The 16698-nt window shown below is 51.8% G+C and overlaps 2 protein-coding genes across 2 annotated transcripts; one reads left to right on the forward strand and one right to left on the reverse strand.

Annotated features, from left to right (window-relative positions):
• Positions 1–162: 162 nt before the first annotated feature.
• MYL2 (myosin, light chain 2, regulatory, cardiac, slow) lies at positions 163–4144 on the forward strand. The gene is made up of 7 exons (XM_010020576.1): positions 163–378; positions 1293–1382; positions 1706–1781; positions 2648–2752; positions 3756–3831; positions 3911–3959; positions 4046–4144. Exons 1-7 carry the CDS (start codon positions 376–378, stop codon positions 4142–4144), a joined length of 498 nt encoding a protein of 165 aa, XP_010018878.1. The 5' UTR covers positions 163–375.
• A 735-nt stretch (positions 4145–4879) lies between these two features.
• On the reverse strand, positions 4880–10391 carry CCDC63 (coiled-coil domain containing 63; the record flags this gene model as incomplete). The annotated part of the gene is made up of 10 exons (XM_010020577.1): positions 4880–4989; positions 5147–5344; positions 5841–6033; positions 6403–6477; positions 6910–7130; positions 7607–7788; positions 7992–8173; positions 8630–8749; positions 9878–10067; positions 10228–10391. Coding segments are annotated over 10 exons (1635 nt in total), but the record flags the coding sequence as incomplete, so codon positions are not given.
• Positions 10392–16698: the final 6307 nt, after the last annotated feature.

Consider the following 16698-nt stretch of genomic DNA (forward strand, 5'->3'; position numbering starts at 1 on the left):
CCCACAGCCCAAATCCTCCCAGCCCCATCCCGAGTGACAAACACAGGTGGGATTGCTCCTGTGCAGTGCCCACTGTGGGTCAGCATCTCCAGTGCAGGAGCTGCAGGGCCACTTGGTTAACCTTGAAACCCTCCCTGGCTCTCACGTGTCACGTCAGCCGCTGACAAGAAGCTGCTATTCCAGATTAGAGAGAGGGGGACAGAGAGAGCCCGAGACAAGAGGTTTGGGGGTGGCTGATTTACCTACTACAGCCAAAAGTGGACATGAGGCTATTTTTAACCCGGGGTGGGACGTATTTATTGTTTCAGCCTAAGGGGAAGGAGGGACTTGCCTCCGAGACACCTCTCACAGCAACACCAGTGCCTGTGCGAAGCCATGGTGAGTATTGAGAGCTCAGAATCCCAGCGGGAAGAGGCAAAATCCATTAGCTTTTTCACCAGGATAGCTTTAACGCACAGGGAATGATGGAGGCAACAGGGATCTGATGGCCAAAGGTCCCTCCTGCCCTGGGAAGGGGGTGAGCAGTCTGGCTGCATTAGCAGCATCCCGTGGGGAACAGAGAGGTGTATCCCGCACTAGCAGAGCTTTCTAACTGGGGCAGAGGGTTTTGGGGTCCAAACACCACTTCTGCTTTCCCTTCCTCCATACAGTGAGAGGAAGGGCCATTGTGTTCCCTAAAATCCCTTCTCTGGCAGAACCCCCCCCCCAGTTAGAGGGAAAGGCTGCCGGTATGCGTGGTGGGAAGAGGGATGGTGGACAGGGTGGGCTGGTGAGCAGCGCTGTTGTTTCAAGCCTCACTGCAGCAGGAGGCCGATTCTTTTATTAAGCAAACAGTTTAATAAGAGCTCTCAGTGAGGCACAGCAGGATAAGGAAGCACCTAATGACTACAGCCCTTAGATGCACCCTCAGCAGCAAACCCCCAGCTCCCAAACCTGGATATCCATCCAGGGAGATCTCAATCTCACAGCAGTGCCGACCCTTTTACCTGCCATAGCCTTTGGTAGGGAAGCGATTTCCCAACTCATCTTTCCTGGGACCTATTTTGGCTGAATTCATCAGGAAGGCAAAGATAAAGCTGTAATTTAAGCAGGAATCTTAACACCCCTCAATATGGGAGGATTGCATGTGTCCAGAGCTGAGCAATGCACCAAGCACCCAGGGAAGAGAGCAGAGCAGCAGCACCAGCCCAGAGCTACCATGAAGGACTCGCCTAAAAATAGGGTAGTTTCATGCTTTTATTCCACGCCATAAAAAGCCAATGAATTAGTGATACATACTTGAACCCCTGCAGGCACCCAAGAAAGCCAAGAAGAGGATTGAAGGTGCTAATTCCAACGTCTTCTCCATGTTTGAGCAGGCCCAGATCCAGGAATTCAAAGAGGTGAGTGTGTTTGGATGACCGAGGGTCCATGATGCGATGTGACCTTCAGCCCTTGATGGTGTTCCCCCTGCATGGCTGGACACGGGTCTGTACAGCACTAGGGTCTGGGCTGCCATAGGAAGCCACCACCCCACAACACCCAAGGGGGCAGGGGCCAGGATTGCTGCTGGATTTGGGTAATGGTTGTTGCTCCATCCTGGGAGGGCTCAAGGTGCCCTTGTTCCATTCAAGTTGAAGGGAGGAGGAGGAGGGTATTAAAGCCTTTGCAAAGGCTGACAACTCTCCCTCTCCCTGTGCTCCCTGTCCTCCTCCTGTGCTTCCAGGCATTCACCATCATGGATCAGAACCGGGATGGCTTCATCGACAAGGCAGATCTAAGAGACACCTTTGCTGCGCTCGGTGAGACCCCTTTCAGGATCTTTCCTACCAGCTTAGACAACATCAGACCTATTATGTGAGAAACCAGCTGTGAGCCCCCATTTAACCAAGCCCCAGCAGTAACTGGATCTGTTGGTGCACTGAAAACCTCCTGATCCAAACCCACTTCTGTTAGCCGGTGGGATCCCACCCGGGGTGACTCCCATGTGGGAGCAGATCCCAGAGCAGCGGGTGTTTTATCCCAGAGATCCAACTGCTGGATTATACACAACCAAATGCTTCCTGCCTTTTCACGTGCTGAGAAGGGCCTGGTTGGGCCTATCCCACAGCATCTCTGGGTGTAGGGGCATTAGGGGGATTTATGGGCTTTGTGGGAAGCTGTGAACTTGTGAGCTTGGCTCCCTCATCACAGATGCCAGCATGAACCAGTGATGGGGCCGGGGAGTCCCAAAGACACCCAACCTCAGGCAAAAGGATGTAGATATTCAGTCCTGTTCCCTTCTGACATAGGGAGGAGCAGCACTGGTGGTTTCAACCCAAAACATCTTCCAAGGTGGGCTGAAGCAGGCTGCTCCATGGGGCAGTGAGGGAAGGACGCAGCACAGCTCAGCTCTTTGCAGCCCTCTGCTGTGATCCTGAGGCTGTAGAAAGCAGAGATGGAGATGATGGAAATCAGTACATGATTCTCCCATCCTCACGTCCGCCACTGCCCTTCCTTGTCAGAGGTGGCTCCCTAGGGCTGTGCTGCTTCAGATGGGGGAAAAACCTACAAGAAGGCTCCCATGGTGTGTCCTTTAGCCTCCAGCACATAGAGCAGAGCCTGGAGGGCTGCACACATCTGCAGCTGGACATAGACACCCAGTTCACCCACTGCTGCTCTCCCCTAGGGCGCCTGAACGTGAAGAATGAGGAGATCGATGAGATGATAAAGGAGGCACCCGGCCCAATCAACTTCACCGTGTTCCTCACCATGTTTGGGGAGAAACTCAAGGGTGAGAGGGCGGCTGGGGGGGTCGGTGGGCACCAACACCATCACCAACATCCTGTCCCACCTGAGGAAGCCACCAAACTCCCAAGGCCTCCATCACCCTTCCAGGGAGACCCGTCAAAGGGTCCATGGAGCTATCAGATGGGAGCTGCTGAAGGAAAGGAAGTGGCACTGGCTGCTGTTCTGCAGCAGGCAGAGCATGGGAAGTGGGAAGAGCAAAGATGCTTCCCATGCCATGGAAAAAGGTCACATGTGAGGACAACTATGGGATACTTGTGAAATTGCCTCTCTTGCCCATCCCTCCCACATAACTTAGTGCCACACAGCACTTAGCAGCAGCACAGGGACCCTCCAAAGACAGAGGCTATGGTGGGATCTTCACCAGCAACAACCTCTCTTCCCAAGAGCTCCAGTCCTCATCCTCCAGATCTTGGTGCTCTCCCTGCTTCCCTGTCCTGACACACCACAAACTCAGTATCAGGGACCCCAGTGAGGTCCCTGCACCCCAAAAATTCACACTGATTTGCAAAAACAACAGTCCCAAAGGCAGGGCTGGGGCTGGATCTTGTTCTATGTCCCCCCAACCTGTTGTGGGGGGTGAGCAGGTCTCCATGCCTCAGTTTCCCCAGCCTTTAGCAGACCCCAAGAGGCTGAGATGCTGCTGTCCCTCAGCCTGCTGACACACCACCCAAGGCATGCAGCCTCCCTGCAGCTCTCCAGGAGGCTCTGCAGCCACAGGAGCCTGGAGCTCTATAAATACACCCAAAGATAAGATAGACGCCGGCTGCGGGGCGGTGGTGACAGCCTGCTCTGTGGCCACACCAGAGCCCTGCATCTGCTCCTCGACTGCCCCCACCTCCACTTGAGGCCCCAGCTGCAGGGTTGACATTCCTGTTGGAATGATGCTTCCCAGCCTTCCCGTCTCCCCCGAAAGGCTGTGGGAAGCAGGAGGCTGCATTGGTTTCCTCCTCCACTGTCTCCAATGGCTGTGCCTATATCACCCACAGGAGCAGACCCGGAGGAGACGATCCTGAATGCATTCAAGGTGTTCGATCCAGAGGGAAAAGGACTGAAATCTGCCTAGTAAGTGCAGGGGTGGCCAGGGGGAGGGTGGGTGTCCTCACCGAGGCCTCCCTGGTACTCACCACACTCTTGTTTGCAGCATCAAAGAAATGCTGATGACACAGGGCGAGAGGTTTTCCCAGGAAGAGGTACGAGCTCCTTCCCACCATCCCGACAGACCCCCAGCCACAAACCCCTTCTGTGCCACCTTTTCAACCTGTCTCCTTCCCTTTAGATCGAGCAGATGTTCGCAGCCTTCCCTCCAGACATGTCTGGCAACCTGGATTACAAAAACCTTGTCCATGTCATTACACATGGTGAAGAGAAGGACTAACTGGACACCACGGGACTGCCTCCCTCTAGGTCGCATGGGGGGTCCCTTTGCCTCCTTCCTTCCCTGGAGAACACACGAATGGCATCCACATTAAACTGTCTTTTGGCAAGAGGAAATCCAGCTGCTGGTGTGAGCAGTGCTTGGGCTTGTGTGGTGTGTCTGTGTGGTGTGTCTGTGCCCTAAAACCCCCCCAGACCCTCACCCCAGCGTCGCAGCCCCACTGCACATCATCCTCCTGTGCCCTCAGTCTCTCTGCCCCAACATGTCCCAGCCTGGCCTATCTCCTAGCCCCAAACAGCCTGTTTGGCCCTGAGCTGTAGCAAGCACCCATCTGGTCCCACCAGCCCAGCACCAGCACCGAGCTTAGCTTTACTTTAGGCAGTAGAGAGCTGCCTGCTCCCGCCGGGTTAGCAGGGGACACCCAGCAAGCACACTAATCCCCATTATATCCCCCCATGCACCTTGGGCAGGACTGGGACTGTGATCTGCATCTCCTCCCTTGTAGCTACACAATGCCTGGCTGCAGGAAGCGTGTTGGGTTGTGCCATGGGGACAGCATCCCACTGGAGAGCAGTGGGCCTTGGATTTGGTGGCTGTCAGCAGTGGGTGAAGCCATGCTGAAATATCACCTTTTGAAGCCTGCAGAAGGCATTGGGCTCCTTCCAGAGGAGAACAGACATGGAATGATGTCCAGGATACAGAAGCAGAGGGGAACTCAAGAGTAAAACTGTTTATTTATTCCATCCCTGGTGCATTCTCATCCGTGCTGGCAGCGTTGTCCCAATCCTTCTTCTGGTTCTGGAGAACCATCTGGCAAAGCTGATCATGGTCCAGAGGCACCTCCACTGCCCAAGAAAACATCCACCCCATCACACACACCTTATATACCTGGTGGGGCAGGACAGGCTGGGTGGGGTTGGCTGGGGAGGATGGGTGACAGCGGGACATAGGGATCATGGATTGTCTGGCTGCATGGACGCAGCCCTTCCCTCCCGCACTCACAGGCATCGATGGTGTCATTGGTGCTGTCCGAGCTGGGAGGGGGTGGGCAGACCTGGGACCAGTTTATTGCCCGGAGGAGCTCGGAGCCTCCCAGCAGGGGGTTGGTGAAGGGCAGGTCCAGAGAAGAGCCTTCAGTCAGTGTATAGCGCAGGATGGACTCCAGCAGCAGGAGCTCGTTGGTCTTCTTCTCCATGAGACCTGGGTGGGAAGAAGCACCATCCTACAGGGCTTCTGTGGGCCCCAACCCACCCCCAGATGTTTGCTGAGCAGGGGATCCATGGATTTTCCCATGGAAGTGCCGCTGGGCAGCTTGTCTCCCCAGAGCCAAGAGTCCAAGGCAGGGTCCCACACCTAGAGCCAAGATGAGGGCTTGGGGGTCCACTGGGATCATAGAATTATAGAATCAACTAAGTTGGAAAAGACCTTTAAGATCATCAAGTCCAAACTTTACCCCAGCACTGACAAATCCACCACTAAACCACACCACTGAGGGCCTCATCTACAAGCTCTGTGAACGCTTCCAGGGACAGCCAGGTTAGCTCCTGAATTTGGCATCACAAAATCACATTAGGGACACTCATCCATGACAGAGCAGGGGGCGAAAAACCAGCTCAATTAAACCACAGTGCAAGCAAGTGGTGGACATAGAAGGTCCAGGCCATGTGGCGTGGGAAGATGGGCAGCCCTGACCCACCAAAATACTGCATCAGGTTCAGATCCGTGATCTCCCCTTTTTCTCCAAGCTGCTTCATTATGTCCGTAGCGTCACAGCCGATTTCTTTGAGCAGGACTTCCAAGCTGGATTTGAGCTGGCCCAGGATTTTGCTTCTCTCTTTGCACAGGTCTTCGTATTGGTTGGCTTCCTCAGTGGTTTCCGTTAGATTTCTCTGTCAGCAAAGGTTTTGTGAGGTGTCACACCAGTTCCCTGCCCTCCTCCCAACCCCGGTGCTGTCCAGTTCCAGTCTGGAACGTCACAGGAGAGGCTGTGGGATGCTCCCATCCCTGCAGGGGAAGGGCTCTGTGAAGGGGATCCCAAGCTCCCCATGCCAGGGACAAGGCTCCAGGAGGAGCAGGGTTGGCAGGAGCCCTCCAATCACCCTCTCACCATGCACTGGGAGACAGGGCTGCCAAAGCCAGTGCAGGGCCCTTTTCTGCCGTTGGCCAGAGCAGCATCGGCAGGACCAGACTCCCTAGGAGACATGCTAAGACAGACAGGGATCTGCTGCCCTTGCAGAGGGAAATCCTGGTCGCCATACCTCCAGCTTCTTCAGGAGATGAAACTTGTTGGTCTCTGCATACTTCTGACCCTTCACGAGGGATGCAATTTCAATCTGTGTAAACACACGCACACAAAAGGGATACTGGCTGAATGCCCACCAGATGTGCCCAACATCCCTCCGCCTGGGAGCAGGGACGTCCCACTTGACTCCTCTGGGGACCACTGTCCCCAGGCCAGGAGGGCAGGTGACGTCCCCTCCAGCCAGAGGAGTGAGGCAGAGGCAGCTCTTGGCTCTCCTGGATGCTGCAGTATTTTTGCTGGGTACACGGTGGCAGCATTGAGACACTTTTAGCTCTGAGAACACAGTTCTGTCTGTCGGAGTTGTATTTTTGGCTACCTCTTCGCGTTCCCCTAATCCCACCCGTGTGCCAGGCTGAGCCGGGTTCTGGTGTGGGCAGTAGTGCTGGACACATGGGAGAGGAAAAACCCACTCTAGCCCAAAAGCACCAGCTGAGAGGGGAAACATGAAGAGCCTGGAACACACCTGGAGTTCCCTGATCTTCCGCTGCATCTTCTCCATATCATCATTGAGCTCAGAGGCATAGAGGAAGCAGGCAAAGCTCTTCTGCTCCTTCTCAATGAAGCTATTCAGCAGCTGGTCGACATTCCCATCCTCTGCCAGCTCCAGCAGGCGTTTGTAAGCCACCTCCCGGGTCTCAAAGCACTCCCCTTGGCTCTTCTTGGCCCTCTGGGCTGCTTTCAATTCTGAGGGAGAGACAGAGAGCCCAGGCTGTGCGTGTCCCTGTGCACGGCCCTTTGCCGAGCCTTCCCTGCAGGTGCTGTGGGGTTCGGTGTGGTGGGCAGGGCAGGGGGGAGCAGTGCCAGAGGGGCAGAAGGTGTCCTGGTTTCACCCAGGAACTAAGCAGGCACGTCACTGTCCTCATGGGAATGGGGCAAACACAGTGGGATCCCTCCCCAGGAGGATAAAAGGAGACATGGCTGCACACAGGGGCAGTATCCCCATCCCTCCCTCTGCCCCAAGGGCACACACAGTGCTGGGTGGTTATCACTGCTCATCCTTTTCACTTGTAGGGTGAAGGTTGGGTGAAGAAGCCTTTGGACAGGGAAGAGGTCCTGCCTTTGGGGTGCAGTGCTATAAATCACTATAAACAGCCCCGTTGCCAGCTCTGCAGACTCCTGGTTGGCAGTCCCAGCTGCACATACTCTTTCTCCTCTGATACCTCTTTCCTTTTTGGCCTGTTCCTCCAGTTCAGAGCGATCAGTGAATTTGGCAAGTATGAAGGCTTTCAGTTTGGTCTCCCGTGCAAGGATACGCTCCTGCTCCTGCATCTCGATGTGGTACTGGGCAGTGTCTTTGCTGTGCCTTTCGCTCATGGCTGCAATCCTTGCCCGGGCCTCTGATCTGCACACAGAGAGCAGCAGCAGGTTACACCGTGTGTACCAATCTCCCTGCACTGACCAGACACCTAATCCTTAGCACCCAGCTAAGAGAAGAGCACTGAATCCTCTCTCTGAAGTTGCAAGCACTCTCTTTACATCCACACTTATCAATGGCATTGCCTCTTGGTGCTGAGTTTGCCACAGAGGGTTCTCAAAGCCACGTACCGCTGCTCGTAGGCTTGTGTGGTTTGCTCAACAGCAGAGTTCATCCTTCTCTTCTGCTGATCCAGCTTTGTATGGAGCTTGAAGTAGAAGTTATCCAAAACAGCTTTCTGGATTTGCAGGCTTTCAATCTCTTCTCGAAGCTTCTTATTTTTGGCCAGGATGGTATTGAAATGGACACTGGCCTGGGGAGAGGGACGCAAAAAGCTTGAAGCTGGTATAGGACTCAGGTCTCTGTTGAAAGACCTTGACCAGACCTAGGACAAACACAGCCTAAGAGATCTTAAGTCAGCCCTGCACTATCCTCCCCAATACAGGGGAGGCAACAGTAAGTCAGGCTGATCACAACAGAGACCTGGAGCTGGCGTTGTCCAAGTCAAGGTGGCTTCAGGCAGCTTGGTTTTATCACTACACAGGTGCAGACCTTCAGGCTTGTTGGCACAGCACAAGTGCTGCATTTGGGTCACCAAGCTTGAAGGAGCCTTTGAGGCCAGGGGAACAAGCCAGGTCCTTTATGCAGCTCAGGTCAACCAAATGCATTTGCACCATTAACCCTTTGTCCTGACCAAAGAGTGGGTTTCACACAGGCCCCAGCGTGGCCCCACACATGGTCTCCAAATGTCTGCAATAGGTTTGCTCACGTTGTATAGACGCATCTCCAGTGTGTCAATCCGCTTCTGCAGCCGTTTGCTACAGTTTGCTTGCTTCACCTTCGTTGCTATCAGGTTCTGCTTCACAACCTTTATTTCCAGCTCTTGTATCTGCAACACATTAAAAATAATAATAATCATAATAAAAGGAAAGCTTAATCTCCACCCCTGTGTTCTGGACTCTTGTCAGGACACTTAGCCAAAGAAAATACCCTCTGTTGACTTGAACTACAGCAACCATGGCATTAATGAGCTCACAGTTATAGAAGCAGCTTTAATCCCAAAGGATCCTATCCTGCACATGCAGAAACATGAACTGTATCTAGGAATGGGTTTATTTTCATCTCACGAAGGAAATGCGGCTGCCTCTGGAGGGAAATTCAGCAGGTGTTGGACAAGGCACAGCAGCAGTCTGTGTAGGGTGGAAGAGGCAATGAGGATGGGATTTTGGTAGCGGCATTGTGCTGGCCAGGCAGGGATCTGTGCAGTCCTCCCTGGGACTGAGAGGAGGAAAACTTCTTCCAGAAGTGGGGAGCTGCCAGAGAAAATAAATCCGGGAGAAGAATGAAGTAGCTGGAGAACAACAAAGTGGGGAGCAGGTGGGAGAGGTATGACTCAGGCAAGAGATCCCTGATTGAAAGCTAACCCTGTTGTGGAAAGCTCTGCAGCACCTCTAGCAACCATAAACCACAGGAGCATGTTCCCTGCTTTCTGTCATGGACAGCTTGTTCAGAGCAGAAAGCAGCAAGGACCTGTCTCTTCTGCAGTACTGGGTTTCCCTTGGCCTCAGACCCCACTGCTGGCCAAATTCAACCAGGTTGTCTTCAGGAGAAGTAATGGGATATCCCTCAGGTACTGCTGCTCCTCTATTTGCCATGTCTCAGGCAGCACAACTAATGTTCCATTTTTGCCTCTTTTTCAGGAGGAAAAGTCAAGGGAAAAGCAGAGGGATGTTGTGTGACCCCAGGCATGTGTGTGCCATCAAAGAGGAGCTGCAGAGACTGGGGGGACAGCAAGGTTGAGAGTCAGACCTTACATTTCTAGCCAGCACTGCTGACTTGAACGGGAGCCTGGCTCTATCCGTTTGTCATTGTCATGTGTCTTTTGCCAGGAGGCAGCATTATATTCCAAGGCCTGAACTAAATGCATTTTACATCAAGGAGTTTCAGCTCCAGGGCTCACTTTGTAACTCTGCTCTGCTGTACCATGCTCAGCAGGGAACAGTCCAGATGTTCTTACTTGGTTGTCCAGGACAGTTAACAATGCTTTTCTTTCATTAATCAGACAATCATACTGATATCTGGTCCGCAAAAGGTATCGGGCTTCTCTACAATTTCTGTCATCCAGCATCTTGTTTCTCGGAGACATGATCTGGCCTATGGTTAGTAACACCTCTCTCTGCTCTCGAGTCAGAGACTCTATTTCTTTTCTGTAAAAACAAAAAGACAAATGACATCTAGCACACCCCATCTACACCACCAGAGCAGGTCCTACACCACCACCCCCGCTCCATCTCAGCACCAGGGTCCCCAGATCTCAGCACGGAGGAACTTTCCAAGCACAGTGCAGCTGAGTGAAGCTGAACTCACTCCTGAGCCTGTATTTGCTGTCTCAGGTTGACACTATAAGACTTCCTCTTCTCCGCTGCTATCCGAAACTGCTTCTGCAGTCTGTTGATCTCAGACACAACCATCCTTTCTGACTCCTTCACAGGCTCATCTGAAAGGCCCTGCCTCGAGAGGAGCCCTCGTCGCTGCCACAGAGAGGGAGAGTTTGGTCACTTGAGCAAATGCAACCAGCAGTGGTAGACAGTGGAGATGGACACAGGGGAGTGGGTTAATGGCATCACCTCCAGCTCTTTGTCACCACCATCAGCTCTTTGCTGCCACCTGAGATGTTCACCACCACGAAAACCACTGAGCCACACAAACCAACTCCATAAGTGGGTCAGACCCACTTCAGAGCAAACCCCATCGTGCTGGGGATGTGAACAAACCCAGCTTTGCCCAGGAGTGGAGCAGGAGTGCTCACATTCCCAGCTGTTGGAAGGTAACTTCTAGCTGAGAAACTGCCCAACAGGTAAGCACTGAAGCTGTGACATTTAGATCCACCACTACCTGTGTCCTCAGGTGTATCTCCCAACCCTCCCAAACACCCAAATCTCAGGCCATGGCCTCATCGCCAGCAGAATCAGCCCCAGTACAACCCAACACCTTGCTGGCAAAAGAAATCCTGGCTCCCTCCCCACCACCCATCCATCTCACTGCACCACAGCATTTATTTCTGCAGAGAAGATCTCCACAGCAGATCCAATTTGGCTTTGATTTGTGCTTCAGTTTTTACCTTTGACTTCCTCATTTCTTCCAGCTAATCCTGCAGTCGCTTTGCAGGCACCTTGGGAAGAGGAAGAAAGAGCCTCCACGGGGACAGCCCTGCTTTCCAAGGGGAGAAATGAAACCTGGGTAAGGGGTTAGTGGTGTAGTTGTGTCCCCCTGCCCACCCTTCAGGTGTTTTGGCACATGAGGAAACCATCACAGATGGCTGTGCAATGAATAAAAGGAGAACATGTGTAGGGATGTCATCACGAAGCACGCTCCTCTTATCCAGCTTATAAGCTGGGGAAGAACAGATGGTTGGAGTTATTCCATCCCTTTCGGTACCTGGGTTTCCATAGAAATCCCAGTGAGGCCAGACCCCCTGTGCCAGCAGGCAGAGTCCCCTGGGAGCATGAGCAGGGACATTGCCTCAATGCAGCCCTCATCCCACTGCAGCACTGGGGCCAACTCTGCAGCCCTCACCCCCAAAGCTGGTCCACCCCCCAGCCCCGATGCAGCCCCCAGTTTCCCTATACCCGCCAGTGCTGCTCACCTTGCTGCAGGATGCTGCAGTTCCTCTCCAGCCAGAGGACAGGACTGCGATGGCAGCTGGTTTTTCCCAAAGAACAGCTTTCCAGTGGGAAGCACAGGAGAGGTAAGAACCCGTCAGAGCAGGTACCGGTCCAATCCCGGTTGCTATGACAGTGACATCACACCAGAATGTGGACGGGTTCTCCACGGGGACCATCACCAAGAAGGGTCTCCAGGGGAGTGCTAGGAGCCCCCATTACATGGACTAGAAGGGTTTCCATACCCCAAACCCAGACCTGAAGCATGTGCTCTGATGTCTCCCTGGCTGCAAGTCCACAGCAAGCAGAAACCTCATTTTACTGTTTCTTGCTTCCCTTTGCAACGTTTGAATCACCTCATAACCTGGGACTTTGAAGCCTTTTGCTTCAACTGGAAAGCAGAACCCAGGCTTTTGCTGTTCAGAGCCATAGAGTTGCCATTCCCTTCCCTTCCTTGCCACCAGTTCCTTGGACTTCCTACCTAGTTTCTATCTCTTTTGCTCATGGAGAAGCAGCAATCACCACATCGCTGCCACTGCCTCAGCATCTGGACATCCTCGAGATGCCTGTCATTGGGAGAGCAGCAATGGTTGGCACTGCCAGCGTGGGGACAGACACTGTTTAGACAGCCAATATAGGGAACAAACTAAGGATTCATACCCACTTCTCTCCTTTCCATGCAGGGAAGCACACAGGAGCTGTGGGCTGAATCACAAGAGCTGTGATAATCCCTTCCTCATAAGCCAGAGCGCGTGTCCAGCTTCTTCCCAGGGACTCAGCAAACCCTGTGATCCCTGGAGGGCAGAAGCATGAGACAGAGCTGGAGGCTGCAGCAGGGCTGTGTTTTGTAGTCCTGGTGCTGCTTACTCAGCTGTGGGATGAAGGGGAATAGAGAAGTGCTGAAGGTGAGCAAAGGGCATCCGTGTCCCAGTTTGCAGGGCTGCAGTGAGTTCAAATGCGATGAGCAAAATCCCCAACCAGCACATCACTCCTGAGGCTGCCCATCCCTGTTATCCTGGAGACTTTGATGAGCTAACAAGCTAGCCATCAAGTTCCAGGCTAATTCACAGCCAGCCAGGCTCTGAGGATGCACTTAATTGGAAATGATTTCCATGGCAGAAAGCAGAATGTGACATTAGATAAGAAAAACCTTAACTGAGGGCAGAGCAATGCTGGGAAGGCACCAGAGCCTGAGGGTCCCACAGGGGCTCAGGGAAGCTCCCAGAGCTTTTTGTGCTGTTCATGCATGATAGACAGCTCCGTGGGATAATAACAGCAGCCTCTCCAGGGATGAAGTTGTCACTCTGTCTCGGTGGCCCTGGCTGTGTCATACTGCAGGTCCCTTCCCTCCAGTTTGCTTCTCTTCACCCTCAGCAGAAACAAGGCCAAACCTTCAGCTCAGAGTAAAGGTAGACCTGCAGGGGTGGTCACTATTTTCCTAGAAACAATGTGGCTCAAAATCCTGTTTTCCATTGGCTTGGACTAGTCCAACCTCAAAATACAGCCCATAATATCTGCCTTTTTTGTGTTCCTTCTCCATAGACCAATTCTCAATTGTTTAGCAATGAACAAGTCAGTAAATTAAACTATTGAGGAGGGTTCTGATTTGGTAGAGTCTGTGTCTGTCACACTCATTTATTTTACTAAAGGAGATTGTTTTCACCCAAACAATGCTCAACTGTCAAGACTTGCTCTAAGAGAGGGTGACTTCATTGTCTGGATGGACCTTTAAGCTGTGGCTGAGCAGAACAGTAATCAGAGCAGGATGAGATAGTCTGCAACATCTGAATCCAACAAGTCTTTGTCTTCTGGCAAAAACAGAAGAAAAGTGACTTTCTATGCAATTTTCACTTAACCCATCTTCCCTGATTTAATAGGTACATTTAGCACTGATTGACATGGAGAAATTGTTCCTTCAGCTGCAGATTTGGGGTCTAATTAAAACTATTGGTACTATTTTAAGGGCAAAATTCTGATCTCTGCAAGCAGCATAAATCCTTCCTGATTTCAGCAATGATTTTCCTGTTTCACTGGGTCCAGTTAAATGGTGGCTGCAGGGGACAGAACTGGGCTGGCTCTGATCTGAGCTCACCTGGGAGCATCCCATCGACATCCAAGAAGATCTCTGGGGTAAGCTAGAGAATCAGGCCCATATTTTCATGCAAATTTAATACATTCATGTTACCTAATGCCTATTTATAACAAATCCAGAACTTAATTCTACTTAACCCGTCTTTGGTGTTTGACACATGAAATCTGTGAGTCATAGGACTATATATGGAACTGTCAAAACTTTCTTTTTTCCCTCCTCTAAAAGCCTGGATTAAATCATAATCAAACTCCCGTCAGCTCCAGCAGCAAAGCTGGGAGGTGCAGGAAGATGTTCACAACTGCTAAGGCAGCTGGGGATGGGGAAAGATCTTCTCAACCAGCAATCCAAAGGCAAAACCTTATAGAAGGGGTTCCAAATTCAGACCATCTCTGCTGAAATGGCATCCCATGGACTTGGAGTGATTCCTTGGCCTCATGGTGCCACCTTACAAAGACTCGGCTTGAGAATGGCCTCCCATGAGCTCATCCTCTACCCAGGTTTTTGCTCTTTCCTCTAAAGAATGGCTGCCTTGATATGCACATGAACCATACCAACCTTCATGCACAAACACCAGTTTTGGTCCTAAAAGCATTGCAAATGTATTGAGAGTTGTAGACCTGCAGCCTTTTGCAACTGGCCTGACTTTTGCTCAGTTCTGCTGCGTGTTTCTTACAGAAAAGGTTTCTTAAAATACACACCATTTAATCCTCAAATGCTGAGCCATTCTTTCCCTGCATGATATCACTTCTCCTTGCCTGCCCGTCCTCAGCATGCACCCTTCTGGGAGAAAAGGCTCTCATGCCCAGCATCTGCAACAACACTGCAAACATCTGATGCAATTTTCCTGATTTAACACTTAAAATCTCAACAAAATCAAAGCCAAATGTGCCAGAGACTCTACAAGCGCGCAGCGGGACACCATCCTCACACTGGAAGTCTACAGGGTAAAAATAACAAGTGCATATCCATCATATCTATCATTAGAGATGACAAAATAGTACAAAAGTAGTTGGTTTTCACCTCTACGTATGTTTTTCCTGACAGACTGTGAGTGCAGCAGCAATAGCCTTTAGGTAGCAGGATGGGGTAGAGATGTCTCTACGTATGGCTTTAAGTTTTAAGAGGAATTGGTACTAAGCAAGGGCAGGGGAGGCTGTTCACTGCCTCCTCGATTACAGCTGTAATTCCTCTTCACTCAAAGAGGAAATTGTCATCATAATTTCCTGCAGATGGGTCTCTTCTGAATTGCTGACACCAAGCAAAATGTGATTTCCAGCAGTGAACTGACTCCATGGCGTTACTTGGTGGTTTTTAATGGGTCATTTTAGGAGCAAGTTCCCCAGGGCTTGACTTTGGGAAAGTAAAACTCTTTTCCACTGCAGGCTCAGCCCCTCCAGCGGAGCCTAATGACAGGGATTTGCTTCATCTCTCTGCACTAACTTTGCCTGCAGCAGGTACACCGTGCTGAATTAATGCTCAAAGGCTGCCGCCGCGGGGGGGGGAAACACAGAAGCAAAATAGCTGAGGACGTGCTGCCATCTGAAAGCAAGGAAAGACCTCAGAACATTTCACTGCCCTGAGGTCAAACCTGGCACATAGCAAGCACTCATCTGCTGCGGGAGGGAGCAAGAGAAGAGAACAGAGGACTCAAGGACAGAGCCATCGCAGAAGCTGCTGTCACACGGGCTCTTACCTGCCTGGGACAGGGTTCTCTGTGTAGACAATATGGGTTTTTGCTTGTGATTTAGGCAAAGCCTCACAAAGTAACACTCTGAGCAGGGCTGCTGATCCCTCGGGAGGTTTGGAGGGACACAGCCATTTTACAGCATAAAACCCAAGCAGGAGGCAGGGTTTTTGCTCAGGGGTGGGATGTGCAATGCAATCGCTCTGGAAGTCTGGCAGGGTGCTTGGCTATGGCTAAGCTGAGCTAATAAATTCCCACTGTGACCTCCCAGATCCCATTTTTCCCCAGGGATGTCTCTTGGCAAATCTAGATGCTGTGCTGGAAACGCTCTGTGCCAGATCTAGCTGGAGAGCACTGGGAGGAGAGGTGAGAGGGTGGTTTGTAGCTGGAAAAGCAGGACATCATGGGGGAAACTGGGAAGTAAAGGCCCTTCCCCACAGACCCCAACAGCTCTGTGTCAGCTCTGGGCAGAGCTGGGCAGAGCTGGGCAGCACGGGAGAGCACAGCAGGTACAGCTGGTTTAGAAGAGCTATTTCCAATTAATCATTCCTGATTACCATCCCATGCAATGCTCTTGATCGGGACTAAGAATACCTTACCCGTTGAACACACTCTGCAAGTGGCTTAAGACAACCAAGGATTTACCTATATAAGATCACTCAGGGAAACTATTTGAATTAACATTTAAAGGCAACTAATTAAAACTGCTGCATGAGTATTCTGCACCACCTGCATTCAGGTTATCTTCTTTAACTTTTCTTTTCCAAATCAAATGAAAGCCACTTCATCTCTGGGTTGAGCACAGGAAGGAAGTATCCTGGGGGAGCTCACAAGCCCCAAGGAAAGCAGGACAACTGAAATAAAGCTACCTGGAGGAATTGCACCCCAGGTCCAGCCCAGCATGATGGGCTCCCCAGTTTGGCCTTTATGGGAGAGGTTCAGAAACTCTGGGGTGTTCCCTTCCAACAGGAATTGTAGCAGTGGGCAAGAAACTGGGTGAAAAAACTGCTCCCCTTCTGGGTTAGTGATGTTAATGCCTGATTAAGGAGGTGATGGTATTGAGACAGTGAAGTGCATGGCCAAACACAAAGTGGATCAGCAGGGTTTCCCTGCCCAAGCACCAGCCAGAGCAGAAAGCCATGGACACAGCAGCGAGCAGGGCCATGGGACAAGGCAGAGCAGGGCTCTTTCAGCACAAACCTCCCTGGAGAAGAGTCAGCCCATCAAAGCCACTCGCAGACTTCTTTGATTTAGAACATGTCTCCTTGTAATTAGCCTGTCTTGGCCCTGCCATTTTTCTGAAGCAGAGTTTCAGACCAGCTCACGCCGAGAATAGCCGCGTTCCCAGCCCGCCGCCAGCACCGCAGCCCTTCTCTGGAGAAGGAACAGACTGTTCTGAA

The sequence above is a fragment of the Nestor notabilis genome, unplaced genomic scaffold (assembly GCF_000696875.1).
Source record: "Nestor notabilis isolate BGI_N333 unplaced genomic scaffold, ASM69687v1 scaffold19078, whole genome shotgun sequence".
Classification (NCBI taxonomy): Eukaryota; Metazoa; Chordata; class Aves; order Psittaciformes; family Psittacidae; genus Nestor; species Nestor notabilis.